General features: G+C 48.4%; 3 protein-coding genes across 7 annotated transcripts in view; 1 reads left to right on the top strand and 2 right to left on the bottom strand.

Moving 5' to 3' along the window:
* SH3GL1 (SH3 domain containing GRB2 like 1, endophilin A2) overlaps positions 1-1,459 on the bottom strand; it is a 29,679-nt gene extending 28,220 nt beyond the window's left edge. For 3 of the 4 annotated variants that reach the window (XM_054181899.1, XM_054181897.1, XM_054181900.1), the window contains exon 1: positions 1,305-1,459. In XM_054181899.1, the coding sequence (XP_054037874.1) occupies positions 1,305-1,349 (45 nt within the window). In that variant the 5' untranslated portion in view covers positions 1,350-1,459. The remainder of the gene's footprint in view (positions 1-1,304) is intronic. The other variant, XM_054181901.1, reaches the window with a different exon arrangement.
* Positions 1,460-2,250: 791 nt separating this feature from the next.
* On the top strand, positions 2,251-18,233 carry CHAF1A (chromatin assembly factor 1 subunit A). Its single transcript, XM_054182081.1, has 15 exons — positions 2,251-2,420; positions 2,818-2,868; positions 3,094-3,911; positions 6,478-6,534; positions 8,639-8,880; positions 9,484-9,544; positions 10,075-10,143; positions 10,568-10,791; positions 11,286-11,454; positions 11,668-11,748; positions 11,834-11,923; positions 12,156-12,417; positions 13,028-13,515; positions 15,770-15,863; positions 17,347-18,233. Exons 1-15 carry the CDS (start codon positions 2,300-2,302, stop codon positions 17,442-17,444), a joined length of 2,925 nt encoding a protein of 974 aa, XP_054038056.1. The 5' UTR covers positions 2,251-2,299; the 3' UTR covers positions 17,445-18,233.
* A 148-nt stretch (positions 18,234-18,381) lies between these two features.
* Positions 18,382-23,632, bottom strand: UBXN6 (UBX domain protein 6). 2 transcript variants are annotated; one of them, XM_054182083.1, is made up of 11 exons: positions 23,466-23,632; positions 22,889-23,043; positions 22,560-22,621; positions 22,291-22,422; positions 21,636-21,733; positions 21,167-21,242; positions 20,996-21,080; positions 20,544-20,763; positions 20,309-20,439; positions 19,537-19,682; positions 18,382-19,003 (listed from the first exon to the last, which is right to left on the bottom strand). In XM_054182083.1, exons 1-11 carry the CDS (start codon positions 23,546-23,548, stop codon positions 18,875-18,877), a joined length of 1,317 nt encoding a protein of 438 aa, XP_054038058.1. In that variant the 5' UTR covers positions 23,549-23,632; the 3' UTR covers positions 18,382-18,874. The 2 variants fall into 2 exon arrangements, with proteins under 2 accessions (XP_054038058.1, XP_054038057.1); XM_054182082.1 differs by having other exon boundaries at positions 22,548-22,621.
* Positions 23,633-24,281: the final 649 nt, after the last annotated feature.

A 24,281-nucleotide genomic window follows, 5' to 3' on the forward strand; every position in this document is an offset into this window, starting at 1 on the left:
GGAGGCAGCACATGTAGCAAACATGCTTGGGCTGAGCTTAAACAGGTCTAAGCTTTACACCTGGAAAACAAGGTCTGGTAGTTGATCTGTGCAAAAAATTCATCTTAAATTTAAAATGGGGGCAGAAAAGCAGTGACCAGGGGAAGCAGAGGAGTATTTGTCATTCCCAAATCATTCTAAAGATACATTTAAAATATGCAACTGTTGATTTCAGCAATGTTCACAAGATGAAGGAAGGATGCTGCTGCTCAGGCAGATTGGGACGGCCACCCCTTGGGGGTGTGCATGTGAGGGAAGAGGTATTAACGAACCCCATTATAGGCAGATTCCCAGGTCTGGGGAGGGGGGGAGAGCTGCAGCCTTGAGGAGCCACATTCCATCTTCACTTCAGGATGACAGAAACTCACTGTTTACTGCCGGAGCAATCAATTATGGGGTCGATTTTCTCTTGGCTAAAAATCGCACATCTGACAAGTTTTTTCCGATGTTCCCGTGGCTGTTTCCCGTCCAGTCTGGGCTCCCTCAATTCCAAAATCCTGAGCCAGCGGCTCTCCAGGAAGCAGGAGCTTCCCGGGGTCGGGATGCAGCTGCCATCCAAGGTTACTGGGGCTGGTGACTCCCCATTACAACCTCAAACCCCACATGGCCACCACCTGCCAGAGCTTTTCTCCTAAAATCCGGCTCTGCTTAGGAAGTCCAAGGGCTATTCCTCAATAGCCCTTCACTGCTATGGCCCATGGAGCTAGCTGGATCCATCTCCCCGCCATGCTGCAGACACGGACCGATTTTGGGGACCACAACACCCACCTGGACGTTGGGTACAGCCGGTTCCCAAACCCCGGCACCCTCCGATACACGTCAGGTGCGTTTTGCTGCTGGGGCCCCCAGTCCAGGGGGTACAGGACCAACCCGGGATCCCCCAGACTCCCCCGAGGGGAGCACAGCGGGGACACTGCAGCTCCCCGCTCCACTCCACTCCCAGCCCCACAACGGCGAGGCGGGTCCGGGACACTGGGCTCCGGTAAGGCCAGAAGCCACCGGGAGACGATAACTGGGGGTGTTGGGAGGCACCTGGGGAAAGGGTGAAGACACACGTGACCGCAATACCAGGGGGCGCTGAGACGGGGCACCGGCGAAGGATCCCGGCAGAGGACAACGGCGGGTATCACGGCACCAAGAGGCTGTCCCAGGCTGACGGCGGGGGTGGGGTGGGGGGGTGGGAGGTGGGGGGTCACCGAGACGGAGCTAGTAATAGCAGGCCGGCCAGCCGCCCCCGGTGCCGCGGCGGTTCCCCAGTACCTCACCTGGCTAGCCTTGTAGAACTGCTTCTTCAGCCCCGCCACCGACATTCTGCCGCCAGCCGAGGGACCCTGGGGGCGGCGGGACGCCTCGGCACGCAGGAGCCCAGCCCGGCCCAGCCGTCGCCGCTGCTGCTTCCGCCGCGGCCACCGCCAGGAAGCGCGCGCCCCGCCCCGCCCCGCCCCCTAACGGCCACCGGCACCACTGAGGAGCGGCCTCGCGCCGGCCGGAGCGCCGCCACACCCGCCACGTGGTGCCCTCGCGCCCCCTGCGGGCCGGGCGGCGCCACCACACGTTACGGACGAGCCACGGCGGAGGGGAGGGGCGGCCCCTGCCGTTACCGGGCTGAAGGGCCCAGTACCGGCCGAGGCAGCGCTGCAGGGAGAAGACAGCGAGTGCGACACGGGGGTGGCCAGGCTAGGCCGGGAAAGGGCCCGTATCCAATCCCAAGCACCTCCCATGGGAATGGGGGCAGCTGCAAGGAGGAACTACAACTCCCAGAATCCCTAGCGGCACGTCTCTGCGCCTGCGCGCCGCCGCGACAGCCGTTCATTGGTTGCCGGCCCCGCCGCCATTTCGCGCCCTAGCTTGGGCCCCTCAGTGGCTCGGCAGGGTGGGCGGCTCTGCCCCTCCACCTGGTGCTGGGGAACGGCTGTCCTGGCCTCTCCTGAGCCGGCCCTGGGGCCGCACCGCCGCTGCCCAGGCTCGCGCCGGGCGAGCAGGCGGGTGTAAGGACCCAGCGGCACCCCGCCGGCCCTCACCCAGCTAGCCAATTAGCGCCTCCAGCGGGGCTGACTGACAGCCGCCGCCGCCAATCAGCGACGGCCGTCGCGCTAACCAATCAGGAGGCAGTATCCAGGCCGGGCAACGCGTTTCCCTCCCGCCTTCCTCACGGGACGCGGGGGGGCGAGGGGCGGGGCGGGCGGAAGGGTGGGTCACGTGGGGCGTGCTCCGCCTATCAGCGCGGACAGGCGCGGAGTCGCCCCGGCTCCCGCCAAATATGAGCGGGAGCCCCCGGGGCGGGACCGGCTGCGGTGGGACGGAACGCGACAGGCCGCGACGGCTGCCGCCGCCGCAGTGGGAGGAGGAGTGGCGGGAGCCGCCGCGTCCCGCCCTGGCAGGTAGGGCTGAGCTCGGTGTGTGGTGGGCCCGGGGCGCGGTGCGTTTCCGGCGGCGGTTGGGGTGCGCGGGGCCTTCCTGGGGGTAACAAAGGAGGCCCGGCTGCCGCGCCCCGCAACTGGGCCCAGCCCGTCGCCTCGCCCGCCGCCTCCTTCCTATCCGGCCTCCTCTCCCTCTGCCTGGACCAAGCTCGGGGGGCTGGTGTCCGGCGGCCTGGGGGCTGGGGATCCCCTCAGCCTGAGGGGTGCTGGCCCCGGCCTCTTTGTCCGGCCGGGCCGGGCCCACGCTCTGCCTTAGGCAGGGCTGTTGGGTGCTGCCGCCGGTCGGCTGTCGCGGGAAAGGGGGTAGCTCACCAGGAACGCGTCATGGGTGTTTATTTCTGCTGTTTTTCCCTCACAGCCATGGAGTGCAGAGACAAAGCGGCCGTTCCTCCGCGGAAGCTCGTACAAGGTGAGGCTGCGGAGTGTCCATCACCCAGTGCAGCTTTAGTGTGCTAAGAAGGCGTCAGACCCAGTTGTGTAAATTATATTGGCTTTGCAGTAATAAACTGGCCCTAACTGGCTAACCTGTTTTAATTCTTATGCTTAAGAACTAATTAAACATCCCTCTGTTTGATCCCTCCCCTCGACCCACTGATGCATATGATGTGAGTAAAATAATAAAATGTTGTTTCAGCTCGGTTGCCGTTCAAACGCTTGAATCCTGTACCAAAGGAAAAATACGATGCAGATTCAGAAGTCAAAAAAGTAAAGAGCTCGCAAAGCAGTTTTGGTCCGAGTAAGGATTCCTCCCTGGATGCATCGCATGCCTCCCTGGACAATGTGGAGAACGACTGTCAGCTGGATGCAGATGTGAATTTTGCCCCAAAGCTTATTAATGGGAAGTTAGACCATTTTATGCAGAAAAACTCAAAAGATGACACAAACAAAACTGTGGTTGTTATTGACCTGACAAAGGGCTCTAGCCATAGACTAAGCGATGGTGTAGACCATGTTAACTGTGATTCAAAAGCATCTTCATCCATAGCTGTAACTAATGGCACATTAGGAAAAGAGAGAAACCAGTTGAGTTGCCTGAATTCTGTGCAGAGTAGCCAAACGGATGATTCAATGGAGACTGATGTGCCGTGTGAAGCTGTAGCAAATAAAGATGAAGATTTGGTAGATGGAATTCAGTGGTGTTCTGGGTTAACAGAGTGTAACAGCGGGGAAAACATAAAGGTAAATCAGAGCAAACTGAAGGACGTCATCTTTGAGGGGAAGATGCCTATAGTGCTCCTGGAGGATATTATGACTGCAAAATCTCCCCAAGTCACTTCTCTGGATGGAAGCATCACGTCGGAAAATGAGACCATGGAATCATCTCACGAAGGAGACTCTGGACTTACCAATTCTTCACTCAGCTCTCACTCTGTGAGCTCACCTGAGACGCAGCCCGTTGCAGAAACAAAGAGAAATTCTAGTCCCTTAGCTGCCTCAACGCCTGTTAGGAAGGTTGGTCTCTTTTCTTGGGTTTTTTTCAAAGCTGTTGTGTTGCAGATAGGTTGTATGGCTTCCTGTGCCTGTGGTGAGAAGGACAGGTAGGATATTCGTAAAGATTGTGAGAAGTGTATGAAAGGTGGTGTTGATTGATTAATAACATAAATGACTTACTACCTTTTTGAATCTTCCTTTAAGTACTATAACTAAAGGATTTAAATCTTGCCTGGTTTTGAGCTGCTGGCATATTTGCATTGTATAAATGTAACTTTAAGTTCTGTTATAGGTTCACTTTATATTTTTTTTTATAAACTGTTTATGAAGTGTGTGCCCTTGGACTTAGTGTTTTAGTGATTGGGATGACAGTGTCCAAAAGCGGTGATGTTTTACAACGTCTATTCTATCCTTGATGAAGCTGCTGTAATTACTGTGAGAGGACATTACCCCAGTACCAGTCAGTGCAGATACTTGCCAAGTTCTGAATTTCTGCAGCTGTGGCATAGAAAATGCTTTAAGCTGAAATCACAGTGGAACTGTGGATCTGTGTGTGAGGACAGAGGACGAGTCAGATGGGCTCCTCTCTCTCTCCAAAGTGGGTGCACAGAGCTTGTGCTCTCAGCCATCTTGTCACGGGTAACTGCTTTAGGGAAAAGTCAGTACGCATAGAGCGCTCCTGGGGACACTCGGTGCTGCTGGGTAGCGAGGGCCGGAGCACAGGAGAGAACGCCTTGGAATTAGTTCTGTATGAGCTGGTTGTGATCTTAGTTCCAGTTTAGTACCTCTGCTCCAGCAAGAGGCCCTAAAACATTGTGACTTTTGGCCTTATGTTGAAGGGGAATCTTCTAAAGACAATATCCATGCAGGTGGCCGAAACATTCGCGTGGCTCAGATGCCTGTTCACTGCTCAACCATTTTGGGGAAGAGATAAGTGGAGGTGTAAAGTGGGGGTTTCTCGGGGGGGGGGGGGGGGTGTGGGGGAAACAGTCACCCATGGTGAAGCCTGTGAAGCAGAACAGTCCTGGTGAATGCACTTGGGGTTTGGGTGCTGCAGCTCAGCCTCACCTACAGTTAGGCTGGTCTGTCTGCCTGGTGCATTTGCTTTGCTCAAATACATTATTAGAGTGGAAAGTGAGGAAGGTATTGATGGGTGGGTCCATGTTGTGCTGCCAGAGGTGGAGAATTGAGTAGGTGGCTCGGGTAAATGAGGGTGAAGCAGCTGGTAGCCTTCCTGCTTGTGTCATCCTGAGCCTTTTCAGAAAGATTTTAAACAATTATCCCCCTGGGGTTTAAGGAGAAACTGTCCCATAGGTGAGGAAAAACCTTGCTCGCCCCGTGGAGGTATGGATAACTTATTTGGGACTTGTAGCTGACGATGTGATGGGTTTTCCTTTTCTTCTGTTGTGTGCTTATCAGGAAAAATGAACAATTCCTATACTGTTAAACCTTGCAATCTTTCATCACTAAAATAAATACATAAACTCAAGTAGGCATGAAGTATTTCCAGTGCAGCAGAGCAAACAAAAAAGTACTTGATTCCTGATGTAATACGATAATGCAAACAAGCTATTGATCTCCCATGGTGTGAAGTAAGGGAGGAACAGCTCAGGTGCTGCTTGCCCTGTTGGTTGTCTGTCCTGGCATGTTTGTTTTCTTAGGTGGGAAAAGCTCTTGATAAACTAAATCTCCCGGTTGGAAGAACTTCTATTTTTGTGTCAGATAAATCTAGAATCTCCTCATGCAGCTTTGCACAGTGTGAACTGAAATGTCTGTGACTACAGAAAATAAAGCGGTTGGTTTGTGTTAGTTGCTTAATCACAGGGTACCTTATACTGCAAATGTCAGGAGAAGGAAGAGGGAGATACGTGAAACCAAGCCACAGTATGCTGAATTATTGACAAATTAAGCCTTTGGCCAGTCTACGAACAATGCTTTTAAGCAAAAAAATACATTTTTCCCCCCCCTCTATAAGTAACAGCTTTAAGAGAAGTGAGAAGTCAGACCTGTTGGGAACTTGGAGTCGATGCGCTGATGCTAGTGGAAGAACAAGAGAGCTGTGGGTTACGAGAAGAAACAGCGTTAAAATATGGATAATAGTCCTTGTATTCAGGAAGTTATAGTTAAATATCATAGAGAGAGTAAGTGGTAGGATGCAAAAAAAAAAAAAGTTCAACTCAAAGGAAGTGACTTTGCTATAATTAAATGTTCTCTGTTGTGCTCTCGTGATTTGGAGCAGCTCTGGCTTCTGTTTGTTTTTCTGCACGTGATATTCCCTTGCAAATGATACTTTAGAAATGGAGGGGACCAGAGGGATTTGTTTATGCAAAACTTAATAATGCGAGGCCTTGATGTAAACTGAGGCATTTAAATGTATTCAGGCTTAAATGTAAATCAGCGAGATTAGAAATGCTTGAACTGTATTATATCCTATACCAAAGGAATGCTTAAGTTGCTGAATATACTAATCTGCAAGAACAATGTTAATGTAATTCAGATGAAGCTGGCTGCTCTTTCGGTAAGAGTTCTAGTGCATTGTGGAAAGGGAATAATGTGAATCTCTAAAATTTATGTTTTGTAATTCCAGGTGTCTCAGAAATTCCACAAAAGTTCGGCGGAGAAGGAGAAGCTGAGATTGCAAAGAGTAAGGCATTTTCCCTGACACAGAAGGTTACCCTGCTGTGCTTTTGCGTTGAGTAGCGAGCAAAGCCCTTTGTCCTTCATCTTAGTCTACTTAGAACATCTCTTTTCCTGTTTTTCCTCACTGATGAATATGGAAGAATCTTAATGCACGCAGTTAAAGTACTTGGCTCGTTCCAAAGCCGCTTAATGCATACGTAATGAGGTGTGGGTGGCCTGCACCGCAGTTCTGTGCACTTTGGTGAGATACTAAGGAACTAAATGTTGCTATGGCTTGTCAAAATGCTTTTGAGAATTTTTTCAAACCCTTCCTGAGAAGGCGCAGCCTTCCAAGTGGACGGAGGCAGGTGAAATCTTGGAGAGCTTGCTGTTTAGGGTCAGTTCCTGCTCCATCCTTCTCATCCTTTCCCCCTTTTAAGCTGCAAAACATAGGGTCTGTTCGTCGTTAATCAGGGAGGCAAATGGGCTGCTGTGTTTATGGCTGAAGAACCTGTTGGATGTTGCTGCTGGAAATGCTCAGGCTCTGGTTTCTGCTTGAATGCTGCTACTCAGCAAACTCTGTTCCATAACAAAATGGTGGTGTGATAATTTTGCTGTCCATTCTACTTTCAGTCATAAAATGCTAAATATAAATGAGGCTGCTGGATCACACAGGGTTCTTGAACAGTCAGTGCTGTATGAGTGGGCTTTGCCTGCTGGAAAACTGGGTGTTACTTTAACTGCAGTTTGGAAGGCCAGTGCTTATGAATTCTTATTGTGTTTCTTAGTAACTAGTTTATAAAGTTGGTAGGGGACTGTTACGTTTTTCTATATAAGCTATATATGTGGTTCAGCCTGCTCCCAAGATGCTTGCTTTGTACAGTGCCCCACATAGAAGTCCAATCTGTTGTTTTCTTCCATTCTATGTGTGTTAAAAATAGCAGTAATGTGAGGGAGAGATGAGAATGGAAGCTTTATTACACTACAAATTAAATAGACCTGCCAATCTTGCTGTTAACTTCACACCATTTTCCAAACTACCCAGCAGATTTTTCACTGATTACCATGACTCAGTTCTGACAATATTGTTTGTTGTTTTTTTTTTTTTTACCATTGGCACTATTTTGTATGTTGGTTGCCTTCTGCAGTTATTTGTACATTGTGATACTCTTCACTAGGTCTTGATGTTGCCAAGAAGAGATGTGAAATAAATAAAAAAAACCCTGCAAATACACAGGGAGGGTATTTGTATCTCTAAGCACAGACATACCCTTGGTTCCTGGTGAAGTCACCAATGTCTACAATGTGGGGATGCTATCTTTATTCAATTTGTCATTTTGGAGTAAGGGTCTTGCGTTCTCCTTTGTGGCAGCAGATCCATAATGAGAATTTCAGTTGCTTTGGGAGGAAATACTGTGAACAGGAAAACTTTTCAATGTAATCTTCCCCCCGTTATTCCCATAGTGCCACTTAAATAGGCTTATGATACCTGATTATCTAACGGGGACTAACACAAGTGACAGTTTCTTTTGTGAGCTCCAGGTCTTATAAAGCATCAGAGTTTGGAGACTCGTGTTACTGCCTGAAATAGCAGAAAAACATGGTCAGAAAGTCCTTACGGGTCTATAATGCAAAATCAGATCAACTTCACTTTTCCTACTACATTGATATAAAAGCATGAAAGCTTAGCTCGGGAGGTATATATTTCCAAAGAAAGTCTTTTGGAAACAATCTGAAATCTTGTATTAAATTAAAAACTATATATTTTAAATTCCCATATAATTTTCCATAATGGTACATTGCTAAGGAAGATGACTCAAATATAAAGCGAGTAGATTACAAAGCTTGCTGTGATGCTTAGAAAATGGAAACGCCTCCATTTGTTAGGAGAAAAGAATAATTAATGTCTTTAGAGAGCCAGTCCAAATAGCTCCATCAGCTGAGGCAACAGGTAGCTGCAGTCAATAACCTTGTGTCCAGGGATTGCTAGAAACAGTGCTGTGGGTCAAGTGCTGGGTGGGTGCAAGAATCTACTCTGGGATCTCAGCTGAAGAAATAAAGTCCTTATTTCACTCAAATTTTTATTGCTGTGGACAAAAAGCCAACTTAACAACTTGTTTATGAACCAGGATCAGGAGCGCGCAGGCAAGCTGCAGAAGTTGCAGGCAGAAAGGGAGGAAAAGGGAAGACTGAAAGAAGAAGCAAAAGCCGCGAAAGAGCGAGCCAAGGAGGAGGCAAAGAAGAAGAAAGAAGAGGAGAAGGAGTTGAAAGAGAAAGAAAGGAGAGAAAAGAAAGAGAAAGAAGAAAAGGAAAAAGCCGAGAAGCTGAGAGTGAAGGAGGAGAAACGCAAGGAGAGGCAGGAAGCGTTAGAGTAAGTGTCTGGGTTTCTGAAGGTCCTGGGGAATAACATGTAATGGTGTGAGCACCTTTCCATGCCCAGCTTGGCCGTCCCTTCTGGAGGCTGTCCTGGTCAGACAGCACGTGCCTCTTTGTCACAGGATAGATACTAAGCGCTTGAAAGACTCTGTATGCCAGACCCGAGGCCCAGCAGTGCTTCTTGCTGGGGGCTGACCTGGGCTTCTGATTTGAAAGGGCTGAAAAGCACTGTCATGCTCCACTTGAGTTTTCCCTTCATGACCAGTCTTGCCTGCACTTTTGCAACGTGCTGGCGCTGGTGCCCTGTCTGGTGACGAAGTTGCTTGTAACTTGATAGTACCATAAATACCTTTTCCTGGCATTGAGGGAAGCTTGAAGCAGCCTCGCTACTTTGTGGGTAAAACAGGTCAATATTTGCTCTAGAAGGAATGAAGGGAGTCTTCTGTACGCTTAACCAAGTATGGTCCTTGATCGATTAATAGATTAATTATCTTCTTGTCTAGCATGTTGGGGTCAAGGTCTGGGGCTTCTCACCTCTTCCTCAGTGCAAATAAACACTTCATGATTTGTGACAATTAAAATGAACTTTATATTAAAGGGCAAAACTTGAAGAGAAGAGAAAGAAAGAAGAGGAGAAACGGTTAAGAGAGGAGGAAAAGGTAAATGCTTGTCTCTAAGTTCTTTCTGCTATGGTGAAATGATGTTAATGGGCTCCCTGGCGCCTGGCCGACGCTGCTGAGCCATTCATGACAGCTACTGCAGTTTTGCGGGCAGTGCATCCTCCCTCGGTGTCCTCCTTCACGGCCATGCCTCTTGGGAGTGTGTGTTCATCTGGGATGCAGCCTGCCCAGTCTGATCCGGTGGTGCAATGTCATGCAGGTTTCTTGACTCTTTCGTATGCATTGGTGTCTTTGCCTTTATCTGTTAAAGTCTTTCTAGATTTGTGTTTTTCAGTGCCCATAAGTGAACTCTGTCCTTTGTCTTAGCAATGACATTAGAATCCACAGAGCTGTGTTAGAGAAAACAATTATTTTTGTTGTTGTTGAGTTACAAGAGCTCATAAATAACTGAGCTTTGCTTTATACCTCACTAGATTTGAAGTTGAGTCATGCATGAACTTGCCTTGAATTATAAGGCCTTCCTTGTCCTACCTTTGTGTTTATAATTTGCATTTTGATTCTGATTGCAGCGTATTAACGCACAGAAAGCAGAAATTACAAGGTTCTTCCAGAAACCAAAGACTCCACAAGCCCCGAAGGTGAGGTATTGCTGTTCCTGCGTATGTTGCCCTTTCATGAGCTGTCTTCTAACAAAGACACTGATTTCCGTCTGATCTGTCATTTAGAGCTTGTTAGGTGGACAAAGCATTAGTATTTCTTACTTCCTACTTTCAAAAGTGTAAAGGATTTAAAAAAAAAAAAAAGTCAGTGACTGGAGCAGAGACTGTAAAAGAAGTTTGTAGTTGCTTTAGTAAAAACCTGAGCTCTGTCTTCTGCTTCCTTGGCTGTGAAGACCTAGATTCCCTTGAAAAGATCTGTTGGAGTCTCAGATAGGAAGGGCATAACCTCAGTCTTCACTCAAAGCTTAGCACCTGGTATTGATGATTGTTGTGTATCTGGAATGTGTTGGTGCTGCAGTTTCTCAAGTGTTCAGACCCTAATGATCCTCATCTAATGTTTCAGATTCTTGCTGGCTCTTGTGGAAAGTTTGCTCCTTTTGAAATTAAGGAGAACATGGTCTTAGCTCCCCTCTGTCGTATTGCCCTGGATCCAGACTTCTTAGAACAGCTGGATAAGCTCCTGCACGCCCAGAATAGTGATGTTTCTTTCTTGAGGGATCTAAAGTGTCGTAAACCACGGAAAACTGGACCTACTTTTGTCAATAACAGTGCTGACATAGTAAACAGGTTAGTCTGTGTTTTGGGGATTTTCATCACATTTTTTATGTAATGAACGGGAGTGGTTTTGAGGTAGTCTTTAATCTAATGCTGGAAAGATGGAGCTTTTCTTTGAATGCTCACTTTGTATGCGAATTGTTTCCACAGGGAGCAGTACATCACGATGTAGATTTCCTTCATTCCACACAATGCTTCTCAAATCCTTCCCCGCAGGAAATCTTGTGCTTCAGGCAGCTGCCTTCAGCACCGGACACTAGTGGCTTTTAGCGGCGTTTGTCTGTGATACTTTTAAAAAATAAACATAGTGATAGCTAAAACGGAGGAGCCATTAAGGAGAGAGGTGGCTTGTCTGGAGCCCCCGTGTTCTTGTGAGCGCGTTGGGAGTGGCTGTTCTAATGGACTCAAGCTCTGGGTTGATATTGTGGCTGAACCGAAGCTTTCTGTAAGATGTTCTGCTGAGCGTAGGGGAGTGAAGGACTGAAGATGGTGTCTTCTTTTAACAGTGATGTAGTGGTAGTGGATAACTGCAAAACGGATGCTGTTCCCGAAAGGGGGAAATTCGGTAGAATGAAACTTCTACAGTTCTGTGAGAATCACCGTCCTGCGTACTGGGGCACATGGAACAAGAAAACCACTATGATCCGTCCCAGGAATCCTTGGTCAAAGGACAGCGTAAGCACCTCGCGGGCGCTGTAGTTGGATTATTTTTTTTCTCTTTCTTTCTGTTCTTGAAGTGAATATGGGGTTGGCCAGCTTCACTTGTTCTCTGGGATTTCTGATCCACTTGTATGTTTCCTCTTGCTACTAAGTTTTGAAACCCTGGCTGGGGTCTGGCGTCATGCTCTCAAATCACTTATGGAAATGGCCTGTTGGCATTTCTTCTAGAAACTACTGGATTACGAAGTAGATAGTGATGAAGAATGGGAAGAGGAGGAACCTGGAGAAAGTCTCTCCCATAGCGAAGGGGTAAGGATTCTGCATGCTGAAAAATAGCTTTCTGAACCAATTGCACTTGTCAGTGTAATTTCTAATAAGCAGAGTTTATTTTTAGGATGATGAAGAGGAGGGAGAGGATGAAGATGATGACGATGGGTTTTTTGTACCCCATGGGTACTTATCTGAAGATGAAGGAGTGACAGAAGTAAGTGAACTGGGTGTCACTGGATTTCCACCTCTGTTTCCAATGAAGCATGTGACAAATATTGGCAGAGGAAGAAAGCATGTAGTGTTGGCAGTGATGTAACTCATCTCAGATCTGCACGGTTCAGGAGCAGACTTCTGTAGCTCAGGGAACATGGTAAAAAGCTGGGTTTAAAAAGCTTTTGTTTTTCCTGGAATGACTGTATCGAGTTCTTTTTCGCTTGTGGCTTTAGGAGTGTGATCCAGAGAATCAGAAGGTTCGTCAAAAACTGAAAGCAAAGGAGTGGGACGAACTGATGGCCAAGGGGAAGAGGTTCCATGTTCTACAGCCTGTGAAAATTGGCTGTGTCTGGGAAAGTGCAGAAAACAACAGCAGCACAAACACGGACCTAAAGGTTCTCCAGCAATTTGCAGTGTGTATCCTGGATTCATCTGTTGCAGAGGAAGAACAGCAGATACAGAAATGTAGTAAAAAAAGAGCAAAAGATCAGCAAAGTAAGACATGAAGGGCTAAATAGTTGTACTTATGCACTGTTGTACTTTGCTTTGGAGAGAACAGCTTTTTGTGTTGAGTGTCAAATTCAGAATAACCTGTTCTTGATGAGTCTGAAATCCAAGGAATCTCTGTGAGAGTTCTTGGAAAGGAGTTTTTCGGCATTGCATCTGGTATGGCTGTAGTTACGCTTTCCAAAAACTCTTCCTGTAGATAATCTAGAAAATTAAGCCAACAAGATTCAGATTTAGGGCTGCTTACTGGAAGTGCTCGAGCCTGTTCACCTGTTTATTGTTCAGGGGGAGAGGATTTCTTTTGTGTGACCGGTTTCAGTAATGAGTATCTCCTGTACGTGATTAACACAAGGATGTGAATGATGCATGTAAAGGCAAGAATAGGGCCTGATGCTTCCACTTTAGGGAATTGTTATTATTGGGGAGTGACTTTTCTACATCAAATTTAGCTCCTGGTACAATCCCATATCTAAAATTAATGTCAGCCTATTTGTTTTCTTTCTGGAGTGTGCGTACTGATAGGTTACATCAGCCTGGCATTTCTCGGCTTTTAAATGTTTCTTCCTCATAACCTTTGTGCATCTTTTCTTCTCTGCAGTCCTTGGCCAGCTTCTGCCGCTGCTGCATGGCAACGTGAACGGGAGCAAAGTCATCATCCAGGAATTCCAGGAGTGCTGCCGGCAAGGACTGTTCAGTGATGTGACTGCAGCTGCTGACTGTAGCGACACGAGCCCTGTGAGCCCCCACACCTCCCGGCCGCAGACGCCTGTTGGTGAGGACAGCGGTGTCCCCTCCAAAGCCAGGCTAAAGCGAATAATTTCTGAGAACTCTGTGTACGAGAAGAGACCTGAATATCGGATGTGCTGGTACGTCCACTCGGAGGTGCTGAAGAGTTTTGATCAAGAGCATCTCCCCGTCCCTTGTCAATGGAACTACATCACCCAAGTCCCTTCTTCGGGGAAGGAGGAGGGTGGCAGCATGCCAGGCGTGGCAGTCCTGCAGACCACCCCTTTGTCGGTAAAGAGGAAGTCCACCGGCAGCATGTCCATCACTAAATTCATGAAGAGGCCTCAGGATGCTGAACAGGTGAGTTCCTTTTGCGGCGCTCTTCTGCAGTAAAGAACGACGGGAATGTAGCTGTGTGTCTTCTGTAGGTGAGTGTCCTGGCAGGCATCCCAGATTGGCCTAGATCTGCTGTGAGCAGAGTCAAAATATACTGAGCTACAAATCTTCATACAAAAAGACCCTTTTTTGTGGGGAAAGGAGTGAAATTATGTGACTCTGAAGAGATGGGTTTCTTTTCTGTTTCTCCAGCTTGGACTGACTGTTCCATTTGAAATGTTGCTCTCCTGCTGTTCTTCCATTTTCTGCTATTTGGCAGTGGTTGCATCCAAGCTGTGAATAGTTTCTGAGTGTCTGCTTGGCCTTGGTTTTACAGCTGTATGTAATTTGTATGCAGGTTTTTATATGTGTGTATGGCTGCCAGATGTATAGTCTGAGCTGGTGACTTGCATCAGTTGCATGTGTACTGATTAAATGTTCCTAAGCACTGCAACTCCAAGCCATAAAGAAAAGTCTTTTGTAAAGTCTTCTCCTTATACTATCATACATAAAGCTGAATTTTGAGAGCTGGTTTAAAAATATAGTAATTCATAGGAACAAAATGAGATGGATTTGGAGTAGATGCCACTCCAGCTCTAAGCTTTATTGTGGTCTTCCTGTTGTTGCTTCTGCTTTTCAGGGTAACCACAGGTAGTATTAAGAGCTTAATCATCCAAAAGGATGACTGAAAAGTGTGTGATCGGTGCTTTAGCTGTGTGATGCTCTGTCATGTGTTTAAGGCTTCAGGTCCTGAAGCTTGGTGTTACCAACTATTTGCTTCCAAACCTACAGGTAGGACAGGGTTTGCGCTGTCAGTAGATTTATTCCTCGTGCCCCGCAGACAAGGGGGTGAGGAAAGAAGCCACAGACAAGGCTTTTTATGCTTTTTCTGCCCACTTCATTCTTGGCTTCTTTGGCTTTTTTACTGAAAAAGCTCTGCATTCAACTATTGATAGGGATCGGAGACTTGTGAGAAGCTGTTCAGCCCCCAGACTCCATCTGCTTGGGTTTCTATACACTAAATAAAGGCAGAGATAAAAATCTCTGCTTGGCACCCACTGGAATTCTGCTTGTAACCAACTATTTGAGCAGAAAGAGCAAACCAAAGGCTTTTAGTGGAGTTACATCACCGGCCTCAATTCTTCAAAGCTCTTGAAAGTGTCTCAAAGCTGCCCTTGTGAGGTGTGGTGCTGTGCAGCTCAGAGCAGAGGTGTCAGAGTCCTGAAAGGATTTCATGCCTGATGTCTAAATCAGCCCTGCTGAGGCGTTGAGATCCCGTCCTTCCTGTGGAGCCAAGGTTGGAGCTGGGAGAGCCTGGGGGCCACTGGTAGGTCAAGGCCACCAGGTCCTCTACAGCCGGCACGTGTTATTCTGCCGTGGAGCTCATGCCAGGACTTGTGTAAGTAAAGGTGGTCCTACAGAAACCATGGAGAGAGAACAGCTCGGTATTGAAGTGGGCAGTGCACACGTGTAGGAGGGGAATGCTTAATCTGAGAATTGTGATTTTAATGAAAGATGTGAATTTAAAATGTCTTCTCTGGGAGAACAGCTTGCAGGGGCTGGGGACCAGGTTCTAGGTCCGAGATTTTTCATTCTGCAGTTCCAGCTGGGGGGATGCATAACCAAAAAAACACTCACAGCTGTTCAAAGCTGGTCAAATTCAGTTTGTATCACTCCTTGTGTTCATTTTCTCGATTCAAAAATGAGTACTTTGTGCTGCTCCCGTGGCAGAAAATGGAGTCACTAAGGGAAGAACTGTCACCCCTCCCTGAATAAAAGCTAATTGGCAATGATGAGGAGCAATCAGGGGAGAACATGCTTTAAATTTGACAAGCAAAAGGCTTCAGAAGGAAGAAGGCATCCAAAATAATCAGCAGAGGGGGGAGAGATTTCCCTTCGAAAAAACCCAACAAAACTGAGTCAGATTTCAATTAAGGTTTGAACTGACTTTTTCATGTGTGGGCTGTTCACCGTGTTGTGTAACAGGGAAACATTTCGGAGCAGAAGCTTGGCGTGCTTCCTGTGCTACGTGCCATTGCAGACGAGGCCTTTTATCAAAAATCAGTGTCTGTTGAAGCCAGGGGTTGCTTATTTTTCTTCCCTATAAATATGCCCAGCTGCTCAGGCTGTGCTGCGAGTCCCGGTTGTGAGTCCTCCTCAGCGCTGGCTGTGCTTGGTTTCGCGTGTTAGCACTGGCAGCTTGCTGATACGCAGCTGATATCTTTCTTCTTTCCTTAAGGCTGAAGCTGCAGAAATGGATGGATTTCAGGCAGATACCGAGGAGGATGAGGAAGATGACGACTGCATGATCGTTGATATACAGCCAGGCAAAGGTGGGGAAATAAATCGATATCAGTCTCTTGGCAGACCTTGCTCCCACGAGGGAGAGTATGACAGAGTGAGAACGATGTGTGCCTGAACCTGTTGCAATTTTTCTGCCACTCTTTCATCAAACCTTGAGTTTGATGTTTTATTCTAGGTACTAAATTTATATACTGGGTATTTTTATGTCTTATTCTAGATGCTTCTTTGCTTGCTATTTACGGTCTTCTCTAACCTGCTCTTGCCCGTTCTTCTTTCCTTCCTCCAATTGACTAAATAGCACAAAGTACTTGTGACTAGCACTTGGCTGCCAGTGTTACCTTTGTTTTTTCTGGTTTAAAAAAAAAAAGTGAACATTGGGGTCAACATCAGCAGATCCACTGTTGGTAAATGTTGCTGAGCAGGGCTGGTCTCTGGGACATGCGTAACTATGTTCAGAGACCTTCCAGGAATGCAAAGGTCTGGAGTGTAACTCCCCTCTGCTGCCTTCCTCAAGCCTTAGGTGCAGGCTGAATTGTCTGTTCTGAAGGAAATAACATCAGATAATAACCAAGCTCTCAGATGTTTGGCACGTGAGGGCTATGATCATCACTTTGCTCTAGAATCTAAGCAGTTGCTTATATTTGTATCCCAGTTATCCCTTGGAGAAGAGCTTTCAAAGCTCTGCTGCTGTAGTGTATCCTTTCAGGCTATGGATTGAGAAAGAGTGGGATGAGGATGTGGAGCGGCTCCTTTCATCTCAGTGAGGTTTTAACTATATATACTTGATCATACAGATCAACGACTTAACACCAGCCACATGATGTGCATTCAGCTCTTCTCAACTGCTTTCAAAACCTCCGAGCCCTTTCTTACTGTGCTCACAATGGAGCTCTTTCGCAATGCTACTGGCACAACCTGAATTACAGAAAGTGGGGTTTTTGTGTTGGGCAGCTCCTCTAATTGATAGATAAGGGCTCCTGCATATTCCCAGAGCCTTAAATTCTATAGTGTTTGACCCATTCTGACATATTTGGGTTCTCCTTTCTATCTCAGCTGGTGCTACATCCCTCCTCTCGTCTGCCATAACAGACAATATAACTGTTTGATGAGAAGCTTCACATTTAATCTTAAGCTGCTTTTGCTTATTACAAGACTGCAGCAAGATGAAAGTCTTGCTTCAGGTTTGTAACCTCTTGTTCTGAGGAGGGGGTTGCTGGCCTTCCTCAGGCTCTGTTGACACACATGCAGCTGTATTTATTTACCTCTGCCTGAGTCTAAAGCACTGAAAAGATTATGAAGATCCTTTTTATGGTTGAAGTAACTTTATTCTGGATTGATGTTAACCTAATATTAAAAACAGTTTTTTAAATGGTACTGAAAAGGAGACTTGCAACAGATATGGGCAGACAAGCTAAAACAGATAAAGCATGAAGTAGTCAAATTCTACTAGATCAATGAGGATAAAAGAAAACAAAAACACACAACAAAACCAACACATCTTCTACTTTGCAGATTCTATGTTAGCAGTTACCGAAACAGCTTCAGAATCCAGTGGCACAAGAGCCGCTCACCAGGACACCAGCATGGCCAGCCCATCTAATACAGTTTGAGATTTAAATGCCTACTAACTTCTCTGTATGTATGTAGAATTAATTAGAAAATTTTAAACCTTGTGTATCTTTGAACAAGATACTTGAAAGTATTCCATATTTCTTGTAAAGAGAAGACAGCACTTTGTTCTGCTTCAGACCAGATGGAAGCTTAAATTTTTAGATCTAGTTTTTAGCTTAAAAAAATACCACATATTAATCTGTCCTTAATAAAGCATTATTGAAATTTTGATACTTCTTTGTAATGGAAAGTATCTATCTAAGTTATCTCTAAAACTAGCAGAAGGATTTTGAAATAAGCTTATTGTGATACTGCTGTTCATAATGTTGTATAGCATGGCCTTGGGTATAAATGATGTACAATTATATTTGAATTTATGCTATCTATATCATCCTGTTTGTGGTCTTACTTGCTACAGAGAACAGCAGCAGGGCTTTACCTTTGGAAAAGAAAAAAATAAACTCACTTGTTTCTCTTGTTTTGGGATAGGCTGGTATTAATTAGACATTGGGCTAGTGACAGATTATTGGTCTCCTCTACACATTGCTGCAAGAGAAGCTATATACATAAAAGCTGCCCTCTACCCCACAGAAAAACTTTTAAGATTGAAGTATAAAGGACTGGACTAGCATCAAACTTGTTTATGTAACAAACTTGTTGGGGCTTTTAACTTCATACGGCTTGTGAGTTGATGGGTGAGTTCCCTAAAATACTGGCTATAGAGGCTTAATCTCTCACCGGTGGGCAGCGTAAATAGCTATGCCTGTCGTCAGTCTCTTTGCTGTCCCCTGTTCTGTCTGCAGGTGCCATGAAGTCAAAAGGTGGGTAATGCCACAGCTGCACCAGTAACACCAGTGCCCGCCCCAGCACCGACTGGAGCTCGTCTGCATTTCAAACCTGTAAGAGCGATGCAATTCAAATAACTCTGAACAGAACTGAGTCTTTAAATATTCCATTTAATCAGACTAAGCGTCATTTTATCTAAATATAATCTCTCCAATAGGAGTTACAGTGCACACAGAAGCAAAAGGAAAAGCTGAGTTCTAAACCCAGCCTGATACCCAGGCTCAATCGATCGGTGATCCAGCCTAGTTACTAGCACCTCATCCCTCCTCCAAGGGAGGAGAGGGGTGCTTCATCATGGTCTTGGAAACACCTCAAGCAGTTCACTGCTACAACTTGTTTTTTCAAGCCATTCAGAGCAGTCCTGTGAGTGTCTTACTGGGCAAGACTGCCTTAGTGTGTGGCTACTGGAGTTGTGGAGGTGACTGCAGCAGGGTTGGTGTGACCCAACAGAATCTAGACTCCCACTCTGCAGAGCTAAAAGAAAGTAATTTCTGAGGTCCCGTAGCTGGAAGCTCCAACAGTCTGCATGGGAAAATGAGGGAACAGTCTAAAACCACCAGCACTGAATCCACTCCCCTTTATTTCATGACAGTGTCTGGACTCTGGAGAGAAGTTCGGGTTTCAGGGGGCTTGCTGGCTGCTCCTCTCCCGAGGCCTGAATGTCTGCCATGACTGCTGCGTCCCAGGCGAGAGTCAGGAGGGCTGAGGGCACCTGGAAGAGAAAAGGCAGAGCTATTACACTATACCAGTGTTATACTTTGAGTTCATAAGGTGCTGTGTATGTTCACAGAGCTGGAAAAACTTAGAGCACTTCAACTAAAAAGGACACGTGTGGATTTCTGCAAGAAGCTCCTTAGAGGGGATGCTGCTTTGGGCTTTCTGTTGGTAGCCACGTGCTAGAGCTGCACTTGCCTCCGTTGCCGCCTTCCGTCTCTTCCCAGCGTGGATGCTAAGCCTCTGGCAGAGCTGCTGGCAACTACTGCAGCCTGCGTTTGCTACAGGAGGTCTGTCCGTGCGGTTCCTCTAGATAGACCTCATAGCCTTCAGCCAGAAGCCTTCAAGCATTAACTTGTTTGCACTTAGAAAGGAAGGGACCAGAGCACAACTTCTGGCACTGAAAGCACAAGACACAAACTTCTTCTTAAATTATGAGCAGCAGATGACTCTGACAACCTGAAGACCCCTGTGGAAGGTACCAGCTATCTCTCTCTCTCTCTCTTTTTTTTTTTTTTTTTTTTTACTCACCAGTCCACATTCATTGAAGGCCAAGTTCTCATCAGTCAGTTTGAGACCTCCGGGTCCCAACAGCTCAAAGGGCAGCCAGTCATCTCTGAGTGCTTCTCTCACAAAGCTGTAGAGCACAGACACCGATTCCCGTGCATAAAAAGTCCCTGCCATGAGAAAAAAAGGTGAGATATTGCAAGAGAGCCTGGCATTTACCAAATCTAACCTTTTGCGGTAGGTTTCGTGGGGCTCCTGTACTGATGCGAACTTTATGAGCTACCTCAGTGACACAGAAACAGCCTGATTCAGCTGAGAAGTATAAAAGCAGAATCCCCAAAGAAAAATATTACTTCAATTGTTGCAAGCCCCTGCCAGCCTGTCACAAAGAGCTGGGAAAGCCTGAAATGATTTCCAGAGTTCTTCTGCAAAATGCAAAGAGGATTTATACTGTTACATAGCCTAACACCACACAGGTGACCTCATGCTGGTTACTATAACAAACCGATCTAATGAGTCCAGCTTGCTCCCAGTAGCCTGGGAAGAGCACACTTTAATTAACAGCGCCTTGAGATTCTTCCCTCTCCACTCAACCCTGGCTTATGGTCCCAACTGTGTACAGGGGAGGGCTCGGAGAGTGGAAGAGTTCTTAGAGAAGAATTACCCTGCTCTGGTTTTTCTTGCTTTATTCTACCAGCTGTGTTCAGCCTGCCTCTAGCCTGCTTATTATTCAAGCTCTCAAGTATTCTCAGAAGCTTTTAGAGGTGTACAAAGAAAGGGTAAGAAGCCTTTTTACCTTGGAGGATGTATCCATCGGGAAACCGGACTCGTATCAGGGTGTAGTTGTACTTCCGCATTTCCCTTTGTTCTTCTTTCTCTCGCATGGCTCTCGTCCTCAGCATCGAAGCCTTCTCCACTGCTTCTGTCCTTTAGAGAAAAAGCAATCTTTAGCATGAAGGAGAGGTACAAGACTCCTCACTGGCATCCCGCGCCCCCTGCGCGGTCTGGGCCCTCCTCGTAAGCCTGCTCACCGGAGCCGTTGCTCTCGTTTGATCTCTTCTGCAGTGAGGTTGTAAAAGTCATCTGGCAGCTCAAACCGAGCAGCTTCAGGTGATGGTTTAAATACACAGAGCTGGCGATCCAGCTGGGCTCTCACAGGCTTGGAGCTTAAAAGCTGCTCTTTGTAGTCCTTGAGGTCTTCCAACTTGGTCAGCATTTCTTCCTTCAGTACGTAATACTCCTCTCTGTTCTCTACAACCAAAAGGATGGGATTTGAGGCTCTTGTTCTTGACATGAGTAATGTGTGAAATATAAGAGCAAGGATCTCCATAAAATGTAGTGTCTTAACAGGGTGAGCAGCTGTTGCTGTTACAGCCTGGAGCAAGAGCCTGTGGAGCAAGCAAAGCTGCCTCGTTAACCTCCCCTGGGACATCCCACCACCACTCAAACTCTGACTCCAGTTTAATACACTTAGATTGCTTGCCTTGTCCTGGAACAGGCAGTGTTTTTGTCTCAAACCCGATAGCCTGGAAAAATCGGTGTATCCCATCCAGGCAGCTTATCCTTTCCTGGAAGAAAAGGAAAGAATTTAAATGTAGCCTGCACCAGGCAAGGTTGTTCCCAGGCAGAGCATCTGCAGGAGTCTTAACCTCACCTGAAACACTTTGTTCTGCAGCTTGATTTTCCGGTACTTCTCTTCCTCTGGATGGAGATAGATATTATCCAAGTATCTGCAGAAAGAGGAATGTAAGGATCAAAGCAGGCACTTCAGAACGTTCTACCCCAAGATGTAAGAAAACACTGGGCGACCTCACATTATTTCTCACTGATAAAAGAGCTGAAAAACTGAGGAAAGGAAAATACATCAGTGTTTTGTGCCCAAACCAGACAGAAGATGGGGGTGGCTGATCTCAACCAGCAGCTCCCAAACCTCTTGGATGAGTGGACCAACTCTTAAAACATCTCTAAGATGCTGACCTTATTTCAACTGACAATTAAGATGATTCAGGTGTTTGGCTTTGGTTTTTCTTCAGGCATTGCCTGAAGCACAGCAAGAAAATCCACCTGCCTGTTGGCCTTGCAGAGAGGGGAAAAGCTGCTTGGTCCTAATGCAGCCCACTTACTTGGCCATGGTCTCCACACCCATTCGTACTTTCTCATGGTCCTTGTTGAAGGTGTGAATCTCCATGATGGAGGCAGCCACCGGGTCTACGGAGAAATACTGGGGGAGAAGGAAAGAAACTGGTTGGGGGGAGCTGGCCCTACTCTGCACAAAGGGATGTGGGGGTGTGTTGCAGTTTAACCCTGACCAGCAGCTCAGCACCGTGTTTGTTCCCCCCCAGCGGGACAGGGAGAGAACTGGAAGGGTAAAAACAGTGTGAAAACTCATGGGTTGGGCTAAAGACAAGATTAATAGGTAAAGCGAAAGGAATTTATTCACTGCTTCCCAGTTTAGCCATTTCCAGTGTGTAATCAACACTGTTTTCATCACAAATCTAAAACACGGCACCATTGCAGCTGCTCTGAAGAAAATTAACTCTGTCCCAGCCAAAACCAGTCCAGGACCAGAGTTCCCAGTCCAAGCATTTCCAGCAAGCCGAAGGGAGGGTGCTTGGACAGGCATGTGTACGACTACAGCAGACCAGAGTTGCCCTTTGGGAGACTGTGGAGATTTTACAGGGAGAAGGTAGAGAGGTCACTGCTCGAGGGGACCCACACCACAAAACCAGTTAAAGCAGGAGGAAGGGAAGCCGTGCAGCTGGCAGACATGGTGCTTACCGACTGGATGGCTTCTCGGAGGTGCTTTTCCTTCTGGTCTTTCCTTACAACTGCACCGGTTAATGGGCAAATAAAGTAGACTCCTGAAACAGAAGGGGCAGCTGCCCCTTCCTGGTCTGGGGAAGTGACATCCTAAAGGAGACAAAACCAGGCACTGAACTGAGTGCAGGAAGGTTGGGATTTGGTTTTAAATGCTGTGGCGTGTCCACAGGGGGGCAGGGACAGCAGCCCAGGAGGGTGCTGGGCAGGGACAGTACCATCTCTTGTACCTTTTCCTCTGCTGAGAGCCCTTTCCCACTTGCAGCTGCCTCAGCCATCAGCTCTCTTCTCACTATGAGAGACAAAGACAGGTTACGGGGGTGGAGGTTCAGCAGATTGCACTCCGAATGCCTACCCGGGTGCTCTGTCCCTGGCCTGGGAGTCCAGGGGCAAGCGTGACCCCCATTTCTATGACACCCAAGCAGACACAAAAGCCAGCTGCACCCCGCAACGCCCTCGAGAGCTTGAGGACCCAGGATCTCCCTCCCTGGGCTCAGCTCGGAGCCATGACCGTCCCTACACCGGCACAGCAGCTCCGCAGCCTCCAGCGAGCTCCTACCCTGGTTCTTGATGGCCTCCTGGGAGGAGGCAACCTTGACCTTGGGCTTCAGCTCCATCCGGGCCAGCGCCGCCGCCGCTGCCATCTGTGCTTCATCCGTTGGTCCCTGACGAGGCTTCGGTGCTGCTTCAGCTTTTGGCTTCTCTTTGGGGACCCTGGGCAAGAGGGAATGGTGGAGCTCGGGAGGAGACGGTCTCCACCACTGCCAATGGGACTGTGCTGGCTTGGATGTGGCCACAGACACGTAATGGCAATTACTGCCCTAGTGCCAGGGAACCGGCCACCCCGGTGCGGCACGATCACTGCCCAGTGAGTGCCAGCCCCCACGGGTGCGTGGCTTGGGCCCAGTGCCGCTCACCGGCCCCCGCAGCCGGCGGCGTCGGTCCCAGCCCGGTGTCCCCTGGCAACTCCCATGTACCGGGTGGCACCGGGACCGGGTCAACCGTGGGGACCGGCAGCCGGGCGGAGGGGGCCGGCTCCCGCCCGCTCAGCCCCGCTGGCCGCCGGCGGCCGCCTGGGAATGGCGTCCGCCCCCGCGCCAGGCCCACCGTTACCGGAGGGTCCCCCTACCCCGTACCGGGACGGCTCCGAGAGCTTCTGTCCGGGCCCCGCGGTCCTGAACTTCAGGTCGGCCTTGATCTCCTGGAAGAACTTGCGCATTGCGCCGGCACCGGGATCGGGACGGGGACCGGGGCCACCGCCTCCAGCCCGCGCTTCCGCCCCGCCCGCGGCACCGCCTCCGGAAGGGGCGAGTCCGTGACGCCGGGCCCCAGCGTCGCTCTAGGCTCCCGCCACTCTATGGCATCCGCGGTCCTCCAGGCTGCGCGGAAGCGGGGGCTCCGGAGAAGGCGGGGCTGCGGGGCCGAGACCCCCCCGGACCCCAGGCCCGCACCCCTTGGGCCCCAAGCCTGCATCTATGGACCCCCATGGACAGCAGGCCTGCACCCACGGACCCCAGGCCTACACCCATGGACCCCCCCAGACCCCAAACCTGCACCCAGAGACCCCCACGGCTCCAAGGCCTGCCCCCATGGACCCCAGGCTTGCACTCATGGAGCCCCACACACCACACAGCCCCCCGGCCCGCATCCACAGCCCCTGCTCTACAGCCTCAGAACCGTCCCCTGGTGCCCCCAGGAGGAACCAGCAGCCCCAGTCTGAGCAGATGAGCCTGAAACAGACCCTCCATGGCTCTGTAGCAAACCTCACCCAGCCCTGGGTACAACCCGGGCTGAGGGAGCCTAAAACAGAAGATTTTCCATTTTCTCTGCCTGGGCCCACAGCCTGGCCCTCCCTCACCTGCCAGCCCCTGCCCTGGAACAGACAGGAACTTTGCTTCCTGTCCTGCAAAGCAGGTTTGAGACTGGCCAATGGGCTCAAAATCTGGGGACAG

This window comes from Rissa tridactyla, chromosome 22 (assembly GCF_028500815.1).
Source record: "Rissa tridactyla isolate bRisTri1 chromosome 22, bRisTri1.patW.cur.20221130, whole genome shotgun sequence".
In the NCBI taxonomy this organism is placed as follows: Eukaryota; Metazoa; Chordata; class Aves; order Charadriiformes; family Laridae; genus Rissa; species Rissa tridactyla.